Here is a 21849-nt window from a genome sequence, read left to right on the forward strand (position 1 = left end):
GTGACACCAGTCAGGCAGGCACAGCCTCAAGGAAGGGAGTCCTGCGAGCATTCTACTCCACCATTGACTTCCCAGGATACTGCTCAGCAGATTGCCACTTTAATGCTGGAGGGGAATTACCCAATGAAAATGTTTAATTATTTTTGTTTATTAAAGACGATCAAAAAAACTGCTGTATCTTAATTTATTATTATTTTCTTGGTAACTTGTCAGTCTTCCTGCTGTACATCTGTGTACACACGCGCGCACTCACTCACTCACTCACGCACGCACGCACACACACACATGTTAGGCAGCACTAATCATAGTTCAATCGTGGTATTTATAGAAAAATTAAATGTGGCCAAAAACAATTATCACTAGTACTTTTGCAAAAGTAAAACTAGTTAATTTCTATAAGTGTAATCTTTCGGGAATCCTTTTTAATAAGTAATATTTTTGCAGGAGAAATACTATTGAAATTCACTTAACCGTTTCCTTGAATGAAATTCATGATTTGATAATATTTGTAATTTACATTAAAACATTTAGCAGGAATAACCGCTTTTGTGTATTTTATTAACAATAAAAACTGTTTTCGAGAAGTTGTAAATGCATTTCCTGTTTACTGACACGACGTAGTGGCATCGACGTTATTACGTCTCCACTAACCAATGAAATTACAAGTGGGCGGGACTGCATGTGCAGCCCCGCCCCGATTTCCACTAACCAATGAAATTGCTGGTGGGCGGGACTGAATGTGCAGCTCCGCCCCATATTCAGCCCCGCCCCAATCTGCGGGCTGCAGATGGGTATAGTTGGGAAAAGGTTCCTAAAGGTACAGTATTTACTGTAGAACTGACACCTAGTGGTAGAGCTATGTTTTACTTAATTTATCCAATACCACAAGAACAAGGTGTTATATATATTCAAATAATTTATAGAAATATTTCACCTGGAACCTTCTTCTTAGACATGACCCACACGCTGGTTGCCAAACAAACAAATCGCGATCATGCAAAAAATCATTCAAAACACCTCCACAAATATGATTAATTCTAAAAGCTCAAATATGACAGATAAAAAAAACACAAAAAACGAAATATATAAACAAATTAAAATGTATAATAACCTGAATCACATACATTTAATGTATTGAATAACTGAATGTAATGAATAATATATATATATATATATATATATATATATATATATGAAACAAACTATTTTTTGAATGGTGTACTGTTTCATCGTTTAACAAAAACAGTAAGTTTGGAATATTATAAGTCACATACTTATTCTCATTTATACTTATGAAAATGCATTAAAGATGCTATAAAATGTATAGAAATAATTTGGTTTAAAAACACCCGTATATTCTAGTTTTTACATATATACATACTTATATATGTATATATACACAGACACACACACTATATTGCTGAAAGATTCCATCATCATAAGTGTTCTTTTCTCCAATAAACAAACATGTAGAATTTGTCAAATCTCTTAATACTTTGATTTAGAATTGAATGTGTAACCTTTCCACTATATAATACACATATACACACACATGCTACTGAATTCCTGGCATTGTTAAAAAGGCACCTAAATCTAAAAACAAGATACTTTTTAAATTCATTTCTACTTCAGGTTGTATTTTTTTAAACAAAATTAGAAACTAAATGTGTGTACTATCTGATGCCTTCCTTATTGTACTGTGAGTTGCTTTGAATAAAAGCATCAGTGAAATGACTAAAGGTAAAGGTGTGTGTGAGATATAAGATTTACAACTAATCTTAGAAACAGAAGTGTGTCATTTATTAAATTGTTTTGGTAAAAATATTGTTGAAAATACAGTTTCATCATTAATAAAAAATAAGTTTAGAAAAACACAATCACATCCTGTACTTATTCTCACTTGTCAGGGTTCAATGCTAAGGAGTTTTTTCTACTAGTCCGATCAGGCTAGTGGTTCAGATTTTTACTTGCCCTGCCAAATTTTCACTGGCCCCACAAAATAGCTATTTTTTTAGCCATGTTTTAATTATGTTATATAATATATCTGTGTCAAGGTCAGAACAAAGATCCTCTAAGATTTAAATATTTTTTCACCTTTGCAGATGAGTCTAGACTCTCAATCATTGCACCCAATGGTTTGGAAGTCTATTCAGATTTGGGCCCAAATTCGCAAATATTTCGGTTGGCAGAGAGCTTCAGTTTGTGCCCCAGTTGCCAATATTCATAGATTTTCTCAGCCATTGAATGAGCAGGCATTCTTGCTCTGGCAAGAAAAAGGCATCTTAACGTTTAAAGATCTCTTTGTTGATGGCTGTTTCTTGTCTTTCACCCAATTAGAATTCCGGTTTAAAATTCCCAAAGCCCACTTTTTCAGATTTCTGCAGGTGCGTGACTTTACACGCACCAATTTTCCCTCTTTTCCTGCCCTCCCTGAACATAATCCTATTGATCAACTTTTTACTGATGTTGCAGAACAAAGTGGAACCATTTCTGGTTTATATAGTAAGCTTACATCATTATCATCTACTTCTAGATCTACACAGAGACTCCTGGCAACTAGACCTTTTATTAGTTTGACAGATGAGGACTGGAATAAGGCTATATATAGAATCTATAGATCCTCTATTTGTGCTAGACATAGCCTTATTCAATTTAAAGTGGTACATAGACTTCATCTTTCCAAGGCCAAGCTGGCAAGGATGTATTCCTCTGTTAACCCCATCTGTACAAGATGCAAGCAGTCCCCTGCTACATTAGCCCATATGTTTTGGTCATGTCCCAGATTATCTGAATTTTGGTCAAATATTTTCTTTATCTTACTCCAGAATATTTTGTAAAGATGTTTGTGCAAATCCCTTAACTGCTGTCTTTGATATTGTATATTAAAATTACAATTTGTCAAAAGGTGAATTGGACTGCATTGCCTTCTCTCTTAGCAAGACGCTTGATTTTAATCAATTGGAAGCAATTATTTCCCCTTCTTATAAACAGTGGGCCAATGATGTGTTGCATTTTCTTAGTTTAGAAAAATAAGACTCAATTTAAATGGTTCCGGGTCCAAGTTCACTGCCATGTGGCGTCCTTTCCAAAATTATTTCCAAAGCCAAATGTAACTGTACGTGGACAAAATGATGCTGATGCTGTCAGATTTGCTTGTATTGTTCTGATGTTGTCTTAATTTTTATTTTTTTTTATTTTTCTTTGTTTATATGTGCACAATGTTAAAGCACTATGTTTATATTTATGTTGTGTTGTTAGTTATGTCGATTAATGTAGGTTTTTGACTATATAAATTAAAAAAAGTAAAAAAAAAAGATTTAAATATTTAAAAATTGGTAATAAATGCACTATTTAACATTTGCACATTTAAAGTTTGCACATATTCATTGCACTGATTCACTTATTTGAACTGTACATACCCGCTGCACATGGACATTTGTAATTATATTTATCTATCTGCACACTTCTGCTATTAATAGCATCCTGTACATATATTCATTTATTGTAAATCTGTTCATAGCTAATACAACCTGTATATAATGTTCATAGCACATCCATCTGTAAATATCACCATAGTTTTTCTATAACTGCACTTTATAACTTATACCTATATCCTGCACTTGCTGCTATTGCACTGCTGGTTAGACCGAAACTGCATTTCGTTGCCTTGTACTTGTACATGTGTAATGACAATAAAGTTGAATCTAATCTAAAAAAAAATAATGAGCAAAATTTAAAGTGGTAATGCGGAAATTGCTTGTTCCAAAGAAAAAGGCTCCCAACTTGTCTGCTTTTCCTGGAAACTGACAGCAAACTGTGCAAAACATCACTTCATTTGTGTTGTACCCATGTGAATGTCTGCTTCCAAGACAACAGAAACAGACGTCTTCTTTTAGCCTCAGAATTTGATGCCAAATCTTCATCTTAAAGGCTTAAAAGCACAAACTGGTTCTCAATTCTAAGATTGTATTTGCATGCAATTGACAAATAGTCACAGGCAAATTAAACTTCAGTGACAAGGCATTACCAATCAGACCAGTAACGATCCTGTCAACTGTCCCAAGCGTCTCGCACGCTGGCCCCGGGCCATTGGACAGTCCTTATAGTTGAGCCCTGCTTGTACTTAGGAAAATATATTCAAGATGCTAAACCTACTACGGAAAATGGATTTGTTTGAAAACCCCAATATATACACACTTTAGACAGACAGATGTGCCCTTTACATATGAAACATGTCTACATATCATAAATATATTCTAATAAAAAATATTTATATTTATACAATCTTAATATATTTAGAATAAAACAAAAGACAGCCCATATTTATACAAGAAGAATTTATTAATCATAAGGCCATTTATTCAGAATTATCGAACAAACTGACAGCTGATTTGAAATAGATGTCCCCCATTTTTTGGACATGTGTAATGCAAGTTATTCAGTCAACAATGACGCATTCTTTTCCTTGTCATCAACTATTTTCTCTGTAGCACAATAACAAGTTATCAGATCAAATGTTTTACGGTTTACAATGAAAACTGCTCAAATGTCACGAAGGCGACATTAAATGCATCCTATACTCATCTAGTGAAGACTTATCAAGCCTTGGCCATATCAAAAGCGAGAATGTAAACAGGGTACACAACGTTAAAAACAGCATTCACAATCTTTGGTAACTGTTGATTAATTCTACAACAGAGAAATCAAACCAAGACACAAACTAAAAATTATACTCAAATAAAAAAAGAGATAAATTTGGTTCAGCTTTTGGTGCTATAACTAAATGATTAGGACCTTTTTTGAGACTCTATTTTATAAATGCTTTTGGATAATGGAAATACAGTAACCTTCTGTACAAACGAGAAGAGAGAAAATAAAACTAATCAATTGAGAATAAAAACAAACATTCATCATCAAGTGCTGGTTATAAAAATGTTCCCCTTTGGTATTCGTTTTTATCATGGAAAAAAATAATAAACGAGGTAAAAAAAAATGACAAAGACATTCACGATTTTCCATTCTACCATTAAGCAGCCTGAATTTTAAGGCCACACGTTACCGTCATCAACTAACCCTACAGTATCTGAGGTCATGCGAACTCGCATTTGACTATAAAGAGCTTTTCATTCACAGCTGCGGTGAAGCGGTTTCGTGGAAAGCTGACAAAGAAACGTCTTCTCTTTCAGGTAAAGCGGTTGTTGTCTCGTAGTGTTTCATAAACTAACCTCAGATGACGTGAAGCTGCTGCAGGTCCTTCTCAAACGCGGAGGAGCCCTTTAGTACCAGTGTGCTCAAACGGGTCAATGGGACAATAAATAAGAAGAGCTTGTGTTGTGGAGATCAGCAGTGGAATGCGTGCGGTGATGTGGAGGTGTAGTCGCTGGTGTGGTTGGTGTCTGGACTCTGCTGCTCTTCTGCTTCTGGAGACATGGAGCCGCTGTAGTCCTCTGGCTCCATCTGCTCCTCTTTGATTTGAGAATGATGCCTGTGGAGAGAGACGCAACATGCATACATATGAACAAATTACAAATAAAAAAAAACGTTGTATTGTAAAATATCTACACACGCACAATATGTGTCAATATATTTAGAATACAGAAAACAAACACCATCCTTTTTTTTACATTAAAGGGTCAAAACACTTTTAGGACACATATTTCACTAAAAAGTGAAAATAGGTTGTTTTTGCGTTATTTTGAGCAAATTCGTTCTTGCGGTTTGAAACAAATTTTTGAAGCTGCGTCACGGCGATGAGATCCTTGCGTGTAATCCAGCATGGAGAGTGGATGTCTCTATCTGCGAGTACATCTTAACGTCTCTGAGTGTGCAGCATTAGTTCATGAGAAAGACTTGGTTTAAACCAATCAGTGCACTCTATTCTGAATGAGGTGCAACTTCATTAATATGCACGATAGCTTCTAAGACTGTTTTTACCTGTTACAGTGTTCAGACGGCAGAGAGACGCCACGTTGTGTTGCCAAAACAAGTGGAAGAAGAAGAATTGTCTGGAGACATGGGTCCTCAGTGTTTTGTTTATGAATGTGCTGCAACGAAGGTTTTTGTTTTCATTTTCCCGCTATGAGAGCGCAGCTGGACTCATGTGTGGATTACAGTACATGCCACAGAAATATGTTTGTAAGGAAGATTTTTTACCCGAGAGCTTTTTGCATCTGGAAATGGTGAAATCCGGATTTGCCGCACATCTTCTTTTAAAAATGACACGGCTCCAGTTTGTGTTGATTGTCCTGTCTCTACAGATTTGGTAAGTGTGTGTGATCGGTGGTCTTTGTTTATTCAGATGGCAAAGTTAGTTCGTATCGTCAGCAGTACTCTTTCAGTTTTTAAAGACATACCTTAGTCAAAATGATTTAGTTACTAAGTTAACAGTACGTTAATATCACTGCAATATTATAGTACGATATTATAGACTGAAAGATCCTCTGCAAATGCTGCTCTCCGAATGTAATCATGTAAACACTGCAAGCAAACTATTACCGTCGTGTAGGATTTTCGCTGCATTTTGTGACAGGATAGTCTAAACACACACAGCTTTTTGACACTAAATGCGGAGGTTTTTTTTCTCCCATTCGCCATGCGGTATCAAAGATTGCATTAAAATTACACTCTTGCAGCAATGCCTCGCATCCATCTTTATCACGTGGGGGGCAAGCATTAAGTGGCAATCTGCAGTTAAAAGTCGAAAAATTCATAATTTGGCAAATAATTCGATTACTGTAGTCCACTGTCTTCCCTGCGTCTGTGTTTGTTTTGCCTCTGTGAAAATCAGATCCGTGCTCAAACAGAAACTCCCATTTTTATGCAAAACCTTCCCTCCCCTGACACTCCCACCTAAACACAGCTAGACACACCCACTTTCCTGACCTCTCAAAAAAGGAACATCTCACAATGATATCACAAGCTCTGTGATTGGTCGGCTTGGTAGCGGTGCTTAAGAGCCGCAAGCCTAATGGAGCAAGTGTTTACAATTGTTGAGTCCTGTGAAGAGCTCCAGATGGAAACTTTTGTTTTGTGTTTACCTTATGATTAAAGTCGTTGAGCGTCCGCCGGTTCCTGCCTCATAAGCAAGTTTTAGCTACTTGTACATTAAAATAGCGTTCAGAAAAAATAAAGCACCCACAAAGAAACTTAACACAGAAGAACATAAAAACCTACTGCCAGCTAGCGCTTCAGAAGTGTTATTGCATCATGAGGCACAAGACAGGGGCCATGGGTCACACTGATTACTCGATGCAGATGTATAAATCAGCCTTTAGTGTTGAGTGTTAGAGCTGCCCCATAAGGGGCCGATCACACGAACGTGTTTTTTGCATTGAGAGGTGGCTTTTTTGAATGGTTTACTAACGGCCGTGAGCGCTTTGCTCGCTGCTTATGCGCCCTGTGCACCTCGCGTTTTAACCCCCTGCTGCACCTCACGTTTTTGTCCTTGTGCAACTTGCGCTCGCAGCTGAAAAAAAGTCAACTCTGAGCGCAAATAGTGCGTTACGTCACTCGACTTTTTTTTCATTCTCCAATCAAAGGAAAGCAGACCAAAACAGGCTTGGTCGACTAAGTTTTCAATAATCTATTAGTCGTAGAAAAAAAAAAGTAATTAAGTGGTGCAGTCCACCGGAGTGCACAAGCGCGAACTGAAGCAGCATCGTAGGTGGGCGCTGAGCATGCGTTTACACTCTGCGATGCGCTCGACTCATTTTAAAAGTTGACAGTTGGAAAATCTCAAAGGAAATCGAAAGTGTGTGATCATTATCACTCCATCCCTTCCACATTTACTTCATCAGAGCTTATTTACTTAAGGCCAGGTTCATTGGCAATAAGACAAAACTTCTTCCCAACAACGTAGAGGCAATCTTGTGTTGATTTCTCATAATGTGAAAAAATTCAATTGAAGGGAAAATGACAAATAGAGACGATCAGTTATAATTGGCCATATTTTTGTAACGTTTCTGTGTGGTCTCAGCCTGTATTTTATTTCATTGTTTTAATTAATGGTAGGCTTTTTTTTTGTTTGGCAACTTATTAAAACTAAAACGTATCTTCTATTTATGGTTTAATTTGAAGGTTCATGCCTCATGGCAGTTATTATTGTGCATAAACAGTTTTTTTACCAATGTATAACTTTAAGGTTCTAACATCTTTCCAGTTTTCAACATTATTTCTCTTAAGCCCTTTATGTTTGCTGTATATTAATTGTGTTTAACAAAATTTTCTTTACGTCTTTGACTAACACAAATATTTAATAGCTAAGGAAAGACTTTCCTAATAGCATTATAACCTCTTGGTTTAAGTTCGCTTAAATCTTACACGGTCACAGGTCTTTAAAACACATCCAATGAAAATCTTTCGCTCTGTTTTAGGTTTAAACTTTGCAATGACACCTCTCCAAAAAAAAAAAACCTCAATCAACTATAATCCCAACTTGACATTCCTGATCCTGCGATGTGATTATTGCAGATTCACACATTGCATTATCGATGCTGAAAGGACAAATTGTGCTGCCTTAGTTTGTGTGTTTACGTGCACTAGACTCACAGTGTGGGCAGAGGCGAAAGCTCTAGGCTGGAGTCGCTGTGTGAAGCCTCATCATGGTCGTGAGGGCTTAAGTCCCCAAGCAGAGCTCCAGACAGAGCCTTCAGACTGGACGCTCCCATAGACGCAGAGCCATACAGGGGCAGGCTGCTGTCCACCATCACCGCCTGAACACAAAAACTGGTTTAACATCACGGAGAAACAACAATGGATGCACAAACAATGCTTAAATACACTGTGATTCAAAACTGTGGGCTCAGAAAAGAGACTGATTCCTCCTTTCCACTAAGAGGCGCTGTTCAGTACAGGATGTTTCGATACGGCTCACATTTGCACTTCCAACTGTACCCTTACTTGGTAAACCTGGTGTTCGAGAGAAAGATGCGATCGACGTCATTCTCAGGAAATTGTTTATATATTACATCTTTTGTATGTGCAAGTTTATTATTTCAAATGTAGAAATAGAGAGGAAGTGGCGCTCCTCAAGCTTTCCACATGTTTAGATGCAATTTTTAAATGGCCATGTAAACAACAGTAAAGAACATGAAGCAGATCCTGCTCTTGTTTTTTTTTTGAGCATGGTTCATTGTTCCACTGAGTCATTGTATTATTACAGTGTATTTGACTGTGTATTTAAAAATGAAGCTTTCTGTGTTGTCGCTCTTCTGGCTTGTTGTACGCACAAGTGATGATTCTCTGTAAAACCAATCAGTGTTCAGCAGCGAATTTAGCTCGACCATTTTGAAGTGTTCTGTTGGGCTACAGTAGGTATCCTTACAAAAGGGTGACAAACTAGGGGTACCGTTCACTATTTTGATACTTCTGACGGTGGAAATGAAATAAATGTATATAGTACTCAGTGTTGGATGTAATTAGTTACAAAGTAACTAGTTACTGTAATTAAATGATTTATCCACTGAAAAACTAAAGTAAGGGATTACTTTTGTTTTAGGAAATTTAATTAGTTACTTATAATCAGGGGCAGACGGAATCTGTGGACGTGTTTTGCTATTTCTGTGGAGAATTTTGGTAAAAATCTGCAGAATTATTTTTATTTTTGGAGTATCATAACTAAAACCTAATATGTGAAATAAAAAAGAATATCTTTTTAACTTTTATTTAATGTTTAAAATGCAAATCCAATTAGACCCACTTTATTTGCTAAACAAAGCAAGTCTCTAGATATAATATCTCTACTAAAAGACAGAAAATATTACTGTACAAACTGCACTGTACATAAATCAGATGAACATTTTCATATTAGTCAATAATATTACTGTAATTAATTTAAAAACTGAATAAATATAGATTTACACACATTTACTCGAGTAAATAAACAGAACTTTTGATTTATTTATGGGCTGAAAATCTGCTGAATTCTGCACGCGCAGATTCCGTGTGGGTCTACTTATAATCAGAGATGTATAGTAACGAAGTAGAACTACTTCAGTACTGTACTTAAGTACTAAAAGGCTGTATCTGTACTCTACTGGAGTATTGTTTTTTCTCATACTTCCACTTTTACTTTAGTACATATTTTCGATGAGTTTAACACTTTTACTCCGATAGATTTTTTTTATATGTGTTGCATAGTTACTCGTTACAATTCTCAAAAATGTTACACCTGCATTGAGAGCACTCTAGTTTGTTTTAGACATTGGAAAACCCAGAAATTCCACCTTCAACTCCTTCACTTTTAACTGTTCATGGCAATGAGGAAGAAGACCACCCATGGCCCTATTTAAAGTCCATGTTTGTATTTATCGGAGTGAAAGACAATTCATACAGAATAAAGTGCATATTCTGCCTCCTGAAAGATTGCAAAATAATGGCCTCCAAAAATTCATCGTCGAATTTGAAGAAATAATACTATATAACATAATAATTCAAAATAATATAATACACAAAACACAGCAGTTTGAGCTATCCATAAGCGCTAGATAAGTTAACGTTAGCTACCCGCGGTTCATAGCATGCTGCGATGTTCACCTAAAGTTAACTAGCTGGCTTTGATAAAGGCTGTGACGCTGAATGGTGTTTTTGACCTATCATATAAGTATCTATATTAATCACGTAACCCAAACAAAGATATTTAAAATAAACAAAACAATATGATGCTTTTGACTGATTTCTTTAACAATTACATTACACAATACTTGTGCTTTTACTTTCAGTATTTGAGTAGTGTATTTTAAAATAAACGTCTTGCAATACTTAAGTACAAAAAATGTTGAATACTTTAGTACTTCCACTTAAGTTTGGTGCTTAAAGAGCACTTCTACTTCTCAAGTCTGGATCTCTAGTACTTTATACATCACAGCTTATAATGTGCTTGCCTTAAATACTGTATATAAATTGCTCTGTGTAAATCAATTCAGAGAAGCAGAGTCATTGCATTTTTTTATACAAACATTTGCAGGACAATTCAGTTTTTCAACTGAAGATTTGAATTATCAAGACGATTGCATATGCTTAAGAAATAATTAATTGAGTAGTAAGTGTCAATAGATGGTTTATGTGAAATATGGTATAAAGTAGATTTGAAAAAAAAGTCTGGTTTAACTCAGATTTAAATAATTTAATCTATAATCTAATCTAAACCTCTTCCTATTCAAACACACCTAAATCAAATCATCAGAACATTGGAAGACTCCAAAACCTGAAATGATTGTGTCAGAGAAGGCAGACATCCAAAATATGTACTGTTGGTATGCCTCCAGGAACAGGGTTAATAAACACTACTTTAATATATATGTGTTAAGATTTATAAGGATTTTAAGTAGTATTGAGTCAAGAAATTAAATTGCTTATTGAGTAATTAGGTAACTTTTCAGACAAATTAGAAAAGTAATTTAAATACTATTTTAATCACATAATTAGTAGTTAATTACTTTTTAAAGGTGCTTTTCCAACACTGACTGAACTGTACCCAACCGTACCACACAGTAGAAATGAGCGATGCTATGTTCATCCAGCAAACAGCCATTAAAGTGATCAAAAGAGAATGCTACAAAAGCCTCCATTACAAATAAATGATTTTCTCTTAACACTAGAGCCACCATTGGGTCAAATGTACCCATAGCTACTCTTCAGTTCTTTTTTTCAATGAAACATCCAAGTCCCGCAGCCATTGACTTTTACTAAAATTGTGCTATTTAAAACCTGTTGTTAAAATTAGTCTAGAATAAAATGTAGTAAAATGGAGCATTTATACCTACTAGTGTCAGCAGGTCAAATTTACCTATATTTTAGAAAGCCTTTATTTCCAATGGACGTCATATTAGTTGACAACATGAATTAGTGCCCCATCCTGGGTCGGGCTCAGCAAAACAGCTGACATCAAAAAATAATGATCTTTTGACTCTGGATATAACTTTGTGAAGACAGCGGTATAATACACTGACAAAATAAATGTTTAAGCCACAATAAAGTTACATTTTACCTGTTGGTAGTTTTAGGTATACGACAACTGATAATAAAAGTAGAATAATAGGATCTTATTATGATTTCTGAAGAATCAGGCTGAAATTTTAGCTTTACAACTGAGAAATAAAACATTTTAAAATATTTCACAAAGGGTAACAGTTATTTTATATTCCACAATATTATGAGTAATTTGATTGTATTATTTATTAAATAAATCAAATGATTTATTAACCATACCCTAAAGATCGAATAAGTTTGAGTAATTGAGATGAATCCAGACCTGTAGAGCAGATAGAGCAGGACTCTGACCCAGACTGGACTGGATGTTCTTCACCAGAGGAGAGCTGTAGAAACATCATTAGCATCACTGACTACACAGAAGAATCCCTTCAAATTAAAATTAACTTATGCAAATGTGCGCTTACCCAGTGATCTTCTGTGGCCGTCTTTTCTGAAACTCCAGCTCATCCACAGTCCAAACGGCCCCCTTCACATTCTCCACTCGTACGAAACACTTGTGGAGACTGAGGTTGTGGCGAACTGCATTCTGAGATCATAGGATTAATGAACAAACTGATGCAGGGCACAAAAAACAAAAACATTTCAGACAGGATCTCTTCAGTTACCTTCCACGTCGCTGCATTGCGTCTGAAATACGCAAAAGTTCGAGTAAACCAGTTGTAGATCTCGTTTAGTGTTAGCTGCTTTTCTGGAGACTCCAGAATGGCCTGGAAATAAAAAGAGAGCAAGATAAGCAATTTTTAATAAATGATCAGCTAGCATGTGCCACCTGATGAGAGGTAGAAGTAAATGTTTAGCTAAAATTAATTTCTAAACTCTTATTCTTTATAAAGGATGGTGCAGATATGAGGGATCAGTTTCTTACCTGTCTGATCAAAGCTGCATACGTGAATGGAGGCCTGACCTCAGCACTGAGGTAGAACTCTTTATTCTGAACAATATCTATGAGACACAGAAAAGATGTCAGTTACACACTTATTAAGACACATTTTTTTAAATGGTCTTGAAAATGGGTGAAACATTTTTGACATAATTTTTAGAAAAAAAAGGAAAAGGTTAGTTTGAAGAAATTGTTGACCCAATTATTCAGTCACAAATAAACCTAAAGGTTGCTTGTCATCAATAATTGGTATAACAGGCACAGATGTTACAACCTTCTTCTGAAGAATCAAATTGCTTTTGATCACAGAAATTGATGTTTCCCAAATATAAACTGTTGTGTCAATACTTCTGTGACGGTTTAAAAGTTTATTACAAAGAATGAAACCTTGTGCACACCATGACGATTTTGGCTAGCATACCTCAAGTGATTTACACAAAGAACAAATGTGCAAAATAACTCCGATATCAAAGGTCATCTATTGGTGTCTCCAGAATGTGTCTGTAAAGTTTCAACTTAAAATACACATCAGATAATTTATTATAGCCTCTAGAACATACCCATTTTGGTGTGGGAGTAGATTTACATGGACACCAATACTCTGATTTTAATATGATTAAGACAATACTCTGATCAAGAGTCTACCACGTAAACAGTGATTTTTGATTATCTTAAAGGACCACAGACACAAACTGCGGAGGAAACATTTGTAGGCTGGTGATGCAATGACGTTAATGGATCTATGTGCTATAACATGTAACTGGGAATCATTAATGTAACATTCAAAAAGCTCATGTAAAACTCATGTAAACACTTGAATCATATTATTGCCTTATTCGCCATGTGCGTGTCTGCGTCTCCTGTGTTACATCAGACGTCAGTGATAGAGACAGACACGGATGAAGCTGAAATACAGCTCACTACTCAAAAATACCAAGTAAGTTCATTTCATGAATTTGTGGTGGAGATTTTTCAAGCCTTTCTGATATGATGAGTCTCACACAAATGCCGTTGCAGTACACACACTCACACATTAGCATTTACTGACACCATGTGGCCGTGGTGATTATAGCAGTTAAGAAATACATAGCAATTTTACTGTCTTTATTACTAACATGCTCTGTTTTAAAAAACGTTTTAAACGTATAAAACGTATAATAATCACGGAGAGTTGTTACAAATATTTTAATCCCAGTTTATTTGCAAAAAAAAAAAAAGTTCTCTGGACATGTGTATACATGTTATTATAGAAACATGGCACCTGTCAATCAATTCAGAGGGCGGGGAAAACCGCATTCCTACATCACGTTGCGGTGGGCCTCAAAATCACTGGGATTTGGGTCCTATTTTAACATCAGGAAATTTTAACCTTTTAGACTTGTTGGGTTTATATCACTCCAATATGACTGTGGGCACACTATACATAGAGACAGTTCTGTCCAAATAGCTTACAAGAGTTTATTGTCATCATAGGTGCCCTTTAAATGAATTGACTCAATGAAAAATCAAAAAAGTCAACTTTATGCTTCTGACACACTCTTGTTGCACAGAACAAGAGTGTCACCCTCGTTTTTTTCCTTGTGTATTTACAGACTAAGTTTTCCCACTTCTGTTTAACCTACTCCATTACAGTGCACAAACAACACCTGCTCAAAACTCCTGTGTGCTCAGCTAGATCGTTTTGAGCTTGAGCTTCACCAAGGCTGCATCTGAAATCGCATACTTCCCAACTGTGTATTATGTGAAAAACAGTATGTGATCAGTATGTCTGAATTCAAGCATTTGAAAAACAGTAGGCGAATAGACCTACTACGTTCTGCGAGATTGTATAGTGCACATCCAATGGAGGCTACGCTATCCCATGATGCCACGCGAGAGACTTCATCAATGGGAGTGAAGGCTGCACAATATATCGTTTTAGCATCTGGCCGAATTCATGAAATCGGCCAGATTGGCGAGTACAGATCGAGTCATCAAATGTGATTATTGGCCGATCGAACGGAGCATCCCTATTTGTGCCCTTTGTTTAGTCACAAGGTACTGAAATTCAGTGATAAGTACAAGTCAAAACGTTCCTGGTGTGCACAGGCCCTGAATCGGTTTTATAAGCATGCATTATAAAGGCTCTTTCTGGGTCAAACACACATCTGAATGTAGTTTATCTTCAAACCTTTAATAAACATGTTATTCATGGTCACATTGATTACATTGATGTTTGAATCAATTAATCGTGCAGCTCTACTGCAAATATTTACCAAAATGCTTCTATCAAGTGCATTCAATTCAATAATACAAATCTGAATTATAAACCCATAAAGGTAAACAACTCAAACAGCTCTGCAATGTATTGACAGATAAATAATTAGTGTATGTTTGTTAACAACAGTAACAGTGACATTGACTGTAAGAGGTCAGCAGAGTCACCTTGGTCCATGGCTATGTTGAATTTGTCAGAGTAGCGCTTGCGTATGGGGCCCATGCTGTGCAGGCTGGTGGGGATGATGACGGAGGGCGTCTGAGGGAGCGACGTGAGTGGCGTGGATGGGGCAGTGGCACTCTGGGACAGGCTCATAGATGAAGTGCTCTTGGGAACGGTCGCCTTGGCAAGAGTGAGGTTGGACACCAGATTCACCTAAGAAAAACAAATGACTGTTTGTCACTTGGCCAGGGAAATATGCTGAGAACAGGGCTGTCAATTTAACACTTTAATTAGTTGTGGAAAATATTTAACGCAATTAAAGCATCCGCCTCCAGAGTTGTGCAAGTCATTTTACATTACATACAGTTCACTGTTTGATAAACATGATGCAGGACAACTTGAAGCTGCCTGTAGAATGCAGTTATACAGCTTTAAAATGTTATGATATTGCAGCCAAAATACCCTGTTTGTGTCTTATTTGTATGATATTAAAAAAAGGAATATACAGGGTTCCCACTCTTTCATGAACACCAAATTCAAGGACTTTTAAAATCACTAATAATTTCAAATCAAGCACCTTTGTTATTCACACCCCCAGAATATATGGTGCCATGAAAGTCCATACTGTACTAAACATTTCACTTACACTTAATATTTACATTAAAATGTCATAATGATGATGTCATTTTCAAAAACCTTGACTGTTTTTAAAGTCACATTCAAAGAACTTTAATACAATTAGCTGAATTCAATACTGGTGGTATTCAAATGAGGTTTCTGAAGTATTGATCAAATGCATTATTTGTCAGTAGTTCATTTGTAAGATTTAAATTTAAGACATTTAAAATAAGAATTCCTGTTTTTTTATTACAAATGTTTCAGTACAAATACCATAAACTTTAAATTTAAGCACTTTCAATGACCTATTTTTGTTTATAAGTATTTTCCAGCCCTTGAATTTATATGTCTGGAATTCAAGCACTTTCAAGACGTGTGGGAACACTGAATATAGCATAAGCAATGAGTTCAATATATAACACAAGGAATGTTTTTGTCATGTATACCATGAGTGCAAATGTACTATTTTCTAAACTGTTGAATAAATCCGTAATTTAACATTCTGATATATTAAAAACACGATGCTGTCTGCTTATAAAACATTACCTTTAAAGCCAGTGTTGTGTGTCTCCTTACTAAATGAATCTGCCTTTTAAACTAATCAAACTGTTGTTTACTTCATTGCTTTATGAATAGTCAACCTTCTCATTAGACATTAGCGCCCCCTGTTGGCAGTTTTAGTGTCTCATTTAAAGAATTAAGTTTTTTAAAGGTGCAGTAGGAGATTGTCTTCAGAAATATTTTTTGTTGTGCTGGTTAAAAAGTCTCTTCACAGTCCAATGGTAATAATTAAAGTAAATGATCTAAATGTATGTATATGTATTTTTATATTCTGGGTAAGGCATGAGACTAAAAAAATGTCAAAGAAAAATTAGACAAGCCGTTAATTCCCATTGTTCTGAAAAGTAGCCTAAACTGTCAACTAATGTAGATTTGTACATCTGCACACCCCTGTTCACGCACACAGATCCGCCGTTTGCGCATCTGAGAGAGATAGAGAGAGAGCGTGTGACAGCAGTAAAAACAAATGCTGAATCAACTTTTTAAAATCCTGAATAAATATTGGAGTTACTTTTGCACGCTGGAGGACAACACCATGGCTGAAGTGTTTCTTTTACTATTTTAACCAATCAAAGCTTGTGTAGATGTTGTTACGAATGGGTTAACTTATTTGCACAGAAGTGTTGTTCAGCCACTGAAACCTTCCAGCAAAAGGTCGATGTGACTATTTTCTGTTTCATAAGGGATCTTTTACAGCATTGATAATGTAGATCTTTATTTAGTTTAACAACAAAATGTAAGTAAATAGTGTTATTCCGCCTAGACTGCTTTACTGAGATGAAGTTGGTTTTATATTCACATTGGTTCATTTTTGAACAATGACAACCTGTGATGCTCTCCCTATATTGTTGACCATGCTACTCTGAATATTCGGTCAGAAATAGCATGTAAGTATGGCTTTAGTAGTAAGTGTAATTCCTGCACGCCACTGGCCAAGCACCACAGTCGCTTTAGAACAAAGCGTTTGAGAGAGCGAGACCAACGATTCTTGCATGCATGAAATATTACAAATTGACAAGTTTAGCTTGCTACACAACTAAAAATGTGTTGGATATAATACAGTTTTTAATTGGAAACTGTAGTATTATAAAAGTACTATAACGTTTTCTAAGTGGCCAATGACATGATCTAGTGGGTTATCTACTGTGATCTTTAGGGTGCGTGTTCGTGATTTTAGGAGCCGTTACTTTAGACGACAGGGGAGGGACTATGTTTGCAAAGCTATTATGCTAACGGTTAGCATTTGGGCAGATCACCTACTGTAGAGGTCTGTTGCGGGACCCGACCAGATTTCTTGCAGCGCAGGAATAAATTTCAGAATAAAGCACAGGAGCGGTCGGTAACTGGTGTCATTTTAATGGTAGCGGGCAGTCTAACAGTATTAATTCCGAGCGAGCACGCATCTGCCTGGATGCTGTGTATGTGTGTGTATATGTGTGAATAAAAGAGAGCGTGATGCTGTGTGTCGCTTGTTCGGTGCTGTCTATGTGTGTATGTGTGTAAATGAGAGAGAGAGAGAGAGAGCTTGATGCTGTGTGTCGCTTGCTTGCCTGGAATGCTATAAATCTGTTCATATGTTTCTAAACCCCCCACCCCCACCCCCGTTAGCGGGAACGGTCGCGTCGGGTAGAAAACGGGGCAGACAGCGGGTGAACAAATGCGAAATATATGCGGGAGCGGTCAGGTTCGGACTAAAACCTGGCGGGAGTGGGATTAAAAATTTAGTCCCGCGCAGATCTCTAACCTACTGCACCTTTAAACAAAAAATTATTTCACATTTTCGTATTACGACAGAAAAAAATATTTACTCATTCACTGAAATAAAGAGATAATTCATCCAAAAACCTTAACTTTCTTTTTTTTTAAATTAAAAAGCTATTTTGGAGCTGCAGTAAATGATCTGTAATACTGTATTTCAACATACCTATTAATTAACTCATTTAGTTATTTATACCTAATAAAATGTAATGCTTACTTTTGTAAATGTCCAATTGAAGCTTTTCACATTCATCACAATAATGACATTTTAATCTTGACAGAAGAAGCACAAAATATCTTAAGCTGAATTGAATTAAGTTTAATTTTTGAATAATTTACTACTTTATTTACTAATAACTTGAATGAAGTTTTTTTAATTACCGGTTGAGGGGCTGGTTTGGTCTCAGTAGACTTGACATGAAGGTGGGCCATCATGGCCTGAAGGCGTTCTTTGTCTTTAGCGAGCTGTTTGACAAACACAAACACAACAGAGATGGGCCATTGATAAACCTGGAGCTTTGTGTTGTCTAGTTTTCACGTGCTGGGTTATTTCTTCATGTGTACATACAGCACATACAGAGCAGGAAAAAGATTAGAGCTCAGATTAGAGCAGGATGTTCGACTACATGCAAAGCTGAAAACAAACATTTTTTAAGTCTAATCAGAAATAAATATCAGCAAGAGGAGAACCAGTTTGGGCTGGAGCGAAGGCCGTTGTGCTGAATGTTTGTGAGGCTTTACCTGCAGTTCCAGCTGCTGAACCACCTGCATCTGAACTCGGCACTGCGCAGTGCTCTTGTCGTCCAGAGCGTGTTCACTGTTCAAATGCCTGAACAACACAAGGATGCCGACAGTCAATATACAAAAACGCATAACATGAATGAATAAATCACATTACAAATCCTTTACCTCTTTAATTACCTTCACTACGTGTTCTTAAAGTGACAGTTCATAGGCCTAAAAGTTACATTTTGCTGCTAATCTGTTAACCCTGAAGCCATCTAAGATAACAAATACAGATGATTTTTAGCTGAAACTGTGGTACTTTGATTATAGAATTTAAAACAAGGCATATAAAAAACCTAACATACAAAAAAGGCTCTGGATTCAAGGTAATAAAATAAAAGGATTTATTTTCTTTACCAGATTGACTGATTCGTTTCTTATGACTTCAATGTATCATCAGAAGCCACAGGTAATAATTCTGTTTTGTTTGAATAAATGTTGTTTTCACATTACAATAATAATCAAGGACCAGTTTCAGCTAAACATTTTCTTTGATAATAAAAATATTAATTGAATGCAGATTAATAGATATTTGTTCCATTTTTCCATGAGCTATCCCTAAAGTTGAGTTGTGAGAATTGGAATCTTCTTATCTTGACTGAATCACCACTACACATGTAATGTTATATATACAAATAAACCTGTTCTGGCTTGCCTGAAGTTGACTCTGAAAATAAGTTTTATTTGCAAACACACAATTGGAACCAGGAGAATACAACGACTGCACTGTTAATAGTTTGATTCATTTAAGCAAGAAGGTGGTTTTTACTTCTACTTATTAGTTTAAAAGCTTAGTTCACCCAAAATTTTTCATTATTATTATTTGCTCAAGTTGTTCCAACCCCCTAAGACCTTTGTTCATCTTCAGAATGCAAATGAAGATATTTTAGAGGAAGAGCTCCCTCATCCTCCATAGACAGCAACCATCCCGGCTTGATCAAAACGTCCTCAAACAGACTGTATGCCTTCAATGGTTCAATTTTAAAATGATCAATCTATGAGAATACTGCTGTATATCCCGAATGTCTAACTTCCTCTATTTAAAAAACAAAACACAGGAGCATTTGAGGTACACGACTGCAGCCTGATGCACTCATCATAAACGCGCACCCTATACTGACACTGAGGAGAAAAAGCACTGTTGTATAAATATAAAGTAACCGTTCTTGTGTTATGTCAGCATAAGTGTTCACATAGTTTCACTATCCATTCGTTAAGTTGTAATGCATCCAGCCTCCGGCGCCTACTGCAGCTCCGCACAGGAAGTTTGGCCAGAGGAGAAATGGTCCTGTCCAACTGAGCCTGGTTTCTTATGAGTTTTTTTTTTTCTTCACTTCGTCAATTGGTGAAGTTTGTTCCTTGCCACTGGCTTGCTTGGTTTGGAACTTGTGGAGCTGCGCGTCGATGGATTTACTCTTCAGTGTTTGGACTTTCAGCAGTGAAATTTAAACCACACTGAACTAAACTGCTAAACTGAACATCGACTCTGAAAATGGAACAGACAGTTTAGTTTCAGTTAGCTAAAACTTCTATGTTAACCTATTTTGACACAATCTACATTGTAAAAGCGTTATAGAAATAAACAAACACAACAGCAACACTTATTAAATACTGTTTACGGGTCCAAGCCTCTACTCATTTAAATTGACATAATATTTGTTTTTGACCCCTTTTTGTCCCATCACACATTAAAGTGAATTTTCTATAAAATCATGGTCTCTGGACAAGCTGCATCACAAACACCAATATTTTAATTTATAAAAAATGAATCACTTTCTGGCCATGGGATATTAGGCATGGATATACAGTTGAGGTCAGAGTTATTACCCCCTCTTTGATTTTTTTTTTCTGATATTTTTTCTTCCGTAGAATGTCTTATTTGTTTTATTTCGGCTAGAATAAAAGCAGTTTTACATTTTTTAATAAACATTTTAAGGTAAAATTTTTAGCCCCTTTAAGCTATATATTTTTCGATAGTCTATAGAACAAGCCATCATTATACAATAACTTGCCTAATTACCCTAACCTGCCTAGTTAACCTAATTAACCTAGTTAAGCCTTTAAACGTCACTTTAAGCTGTATAGAAGTGTCTTGAAAAATATCTAGTCAAATATTATTAAACACCATTTAAAAAAATCAGTTATTAGAGATGAGTTATTAAAACTATTATGTTTAGAAATGTGTTGAAAAAAATCTCCCTGTTAAACAGAAATTGGGGAAAAATAAACAGGGAGACTAATAATTCAGGGGGGCTAATAATTCTGACTTCAACTGTATATAAAGCAATCGTGATTTTCGAAGTATTACATCGCTTTGTAAAAGCTTATTATCGCCATTTGTTGAGTCAACCCATACAGTTTGATAGAACACATGGTCCCGTAAGCAGCTTCTCGTGACGTCACACCTACAAAGCAGATATTATGAATGAACCACTGAAGGCATATGGCATGTTTTGATGGGTTTTTATATTTTCCATGACTCTTGCAACAAGTCGAGAATATTGCTGTCTATGAAGGATGGGCGAGCTCTCAAATCTCAGTTCAAATATCTTCATTTGTGTTCCCATGATGCAAGGTCTCAGTTGTTTGGAAAGACATGAGTAATTATTAATATAATAACAATTTTATTATAAAACAAACTGTAATGTACCCTACACCTCATGTGTTCAAAACTATTCTATGATGCTCAAGAAACTTTTTACATTATATTAAATATGGTCGTGCCGCTTAATACTCTTTGATGAATAAAAAACAGAAGAGAACTAAAGTATCAAACTTCAATAAAATTGCAAATGCTTTTTACTACAAATTTAAATCAATTTATATTTATTTATAT

At 35.9% G+C, this 21849-nt stretch overlaps 1 protein-coding gene across 2 annotated transcripts in view; it reads right to left on the reverse strand.

Annotated features, from left to right (window-relative positions):
• Positions 1-4322: 4322 nt before the first annotated feature.
• foxp1a (forkhead box P1a) overlaps positions 4323-21849 on the reverse strand; it is an 82725-nt gene continuing 65198 nt past the window's right edge. For both annotated transcript variants that reach the window (XM_056448938.1, XM_056448937.1), the window contains exons 9-17: positions 18969-19056; positions 18609-18692; positions 15296-15503; positions 12857-12933; positions 12597-12698; positions 12396-12517; positions 12251-12314; positions 8548-8711; positions 4323-5485 (exon numbers count right to left, since the gene is read on the reverse strand). In XM_056448938.1, coding sequence (XP_056304913.1) covers positions 5341-5485; positions 8548-8711; positions 12251-12314; positions 12396-12517; positions 12597-12698; positions 12857-12933; positions 15296-15503; positions 18609-18692; positions 18969-19056 — 1054 coding nt within the window. In that variant the 3' untranslated portion in view covers positions 4323-5340. The remainder of the gene's footprint in view (positions 5486-8547; positions 8712-12250; positions 12315-12395; positions 12518-12596; positions 12699-12856; positions 12934-15295; positions 15504-18608; positions 18693-18968; positions 19057-21849) is intronic.

Source organism: Danio aesculapii, chromosome 23, assembly GCF_903798145.1.
Source record: "Danio aesculapii chromosome 23, fDanAes4.1, whole genome shotgun sequence".
Taxonomy (NCBI): Eukaryota; Metazoa; Chordata; class Actinopteri; order Cypriniformes; family Danionidae; genus Danio; species Danio aesculapii.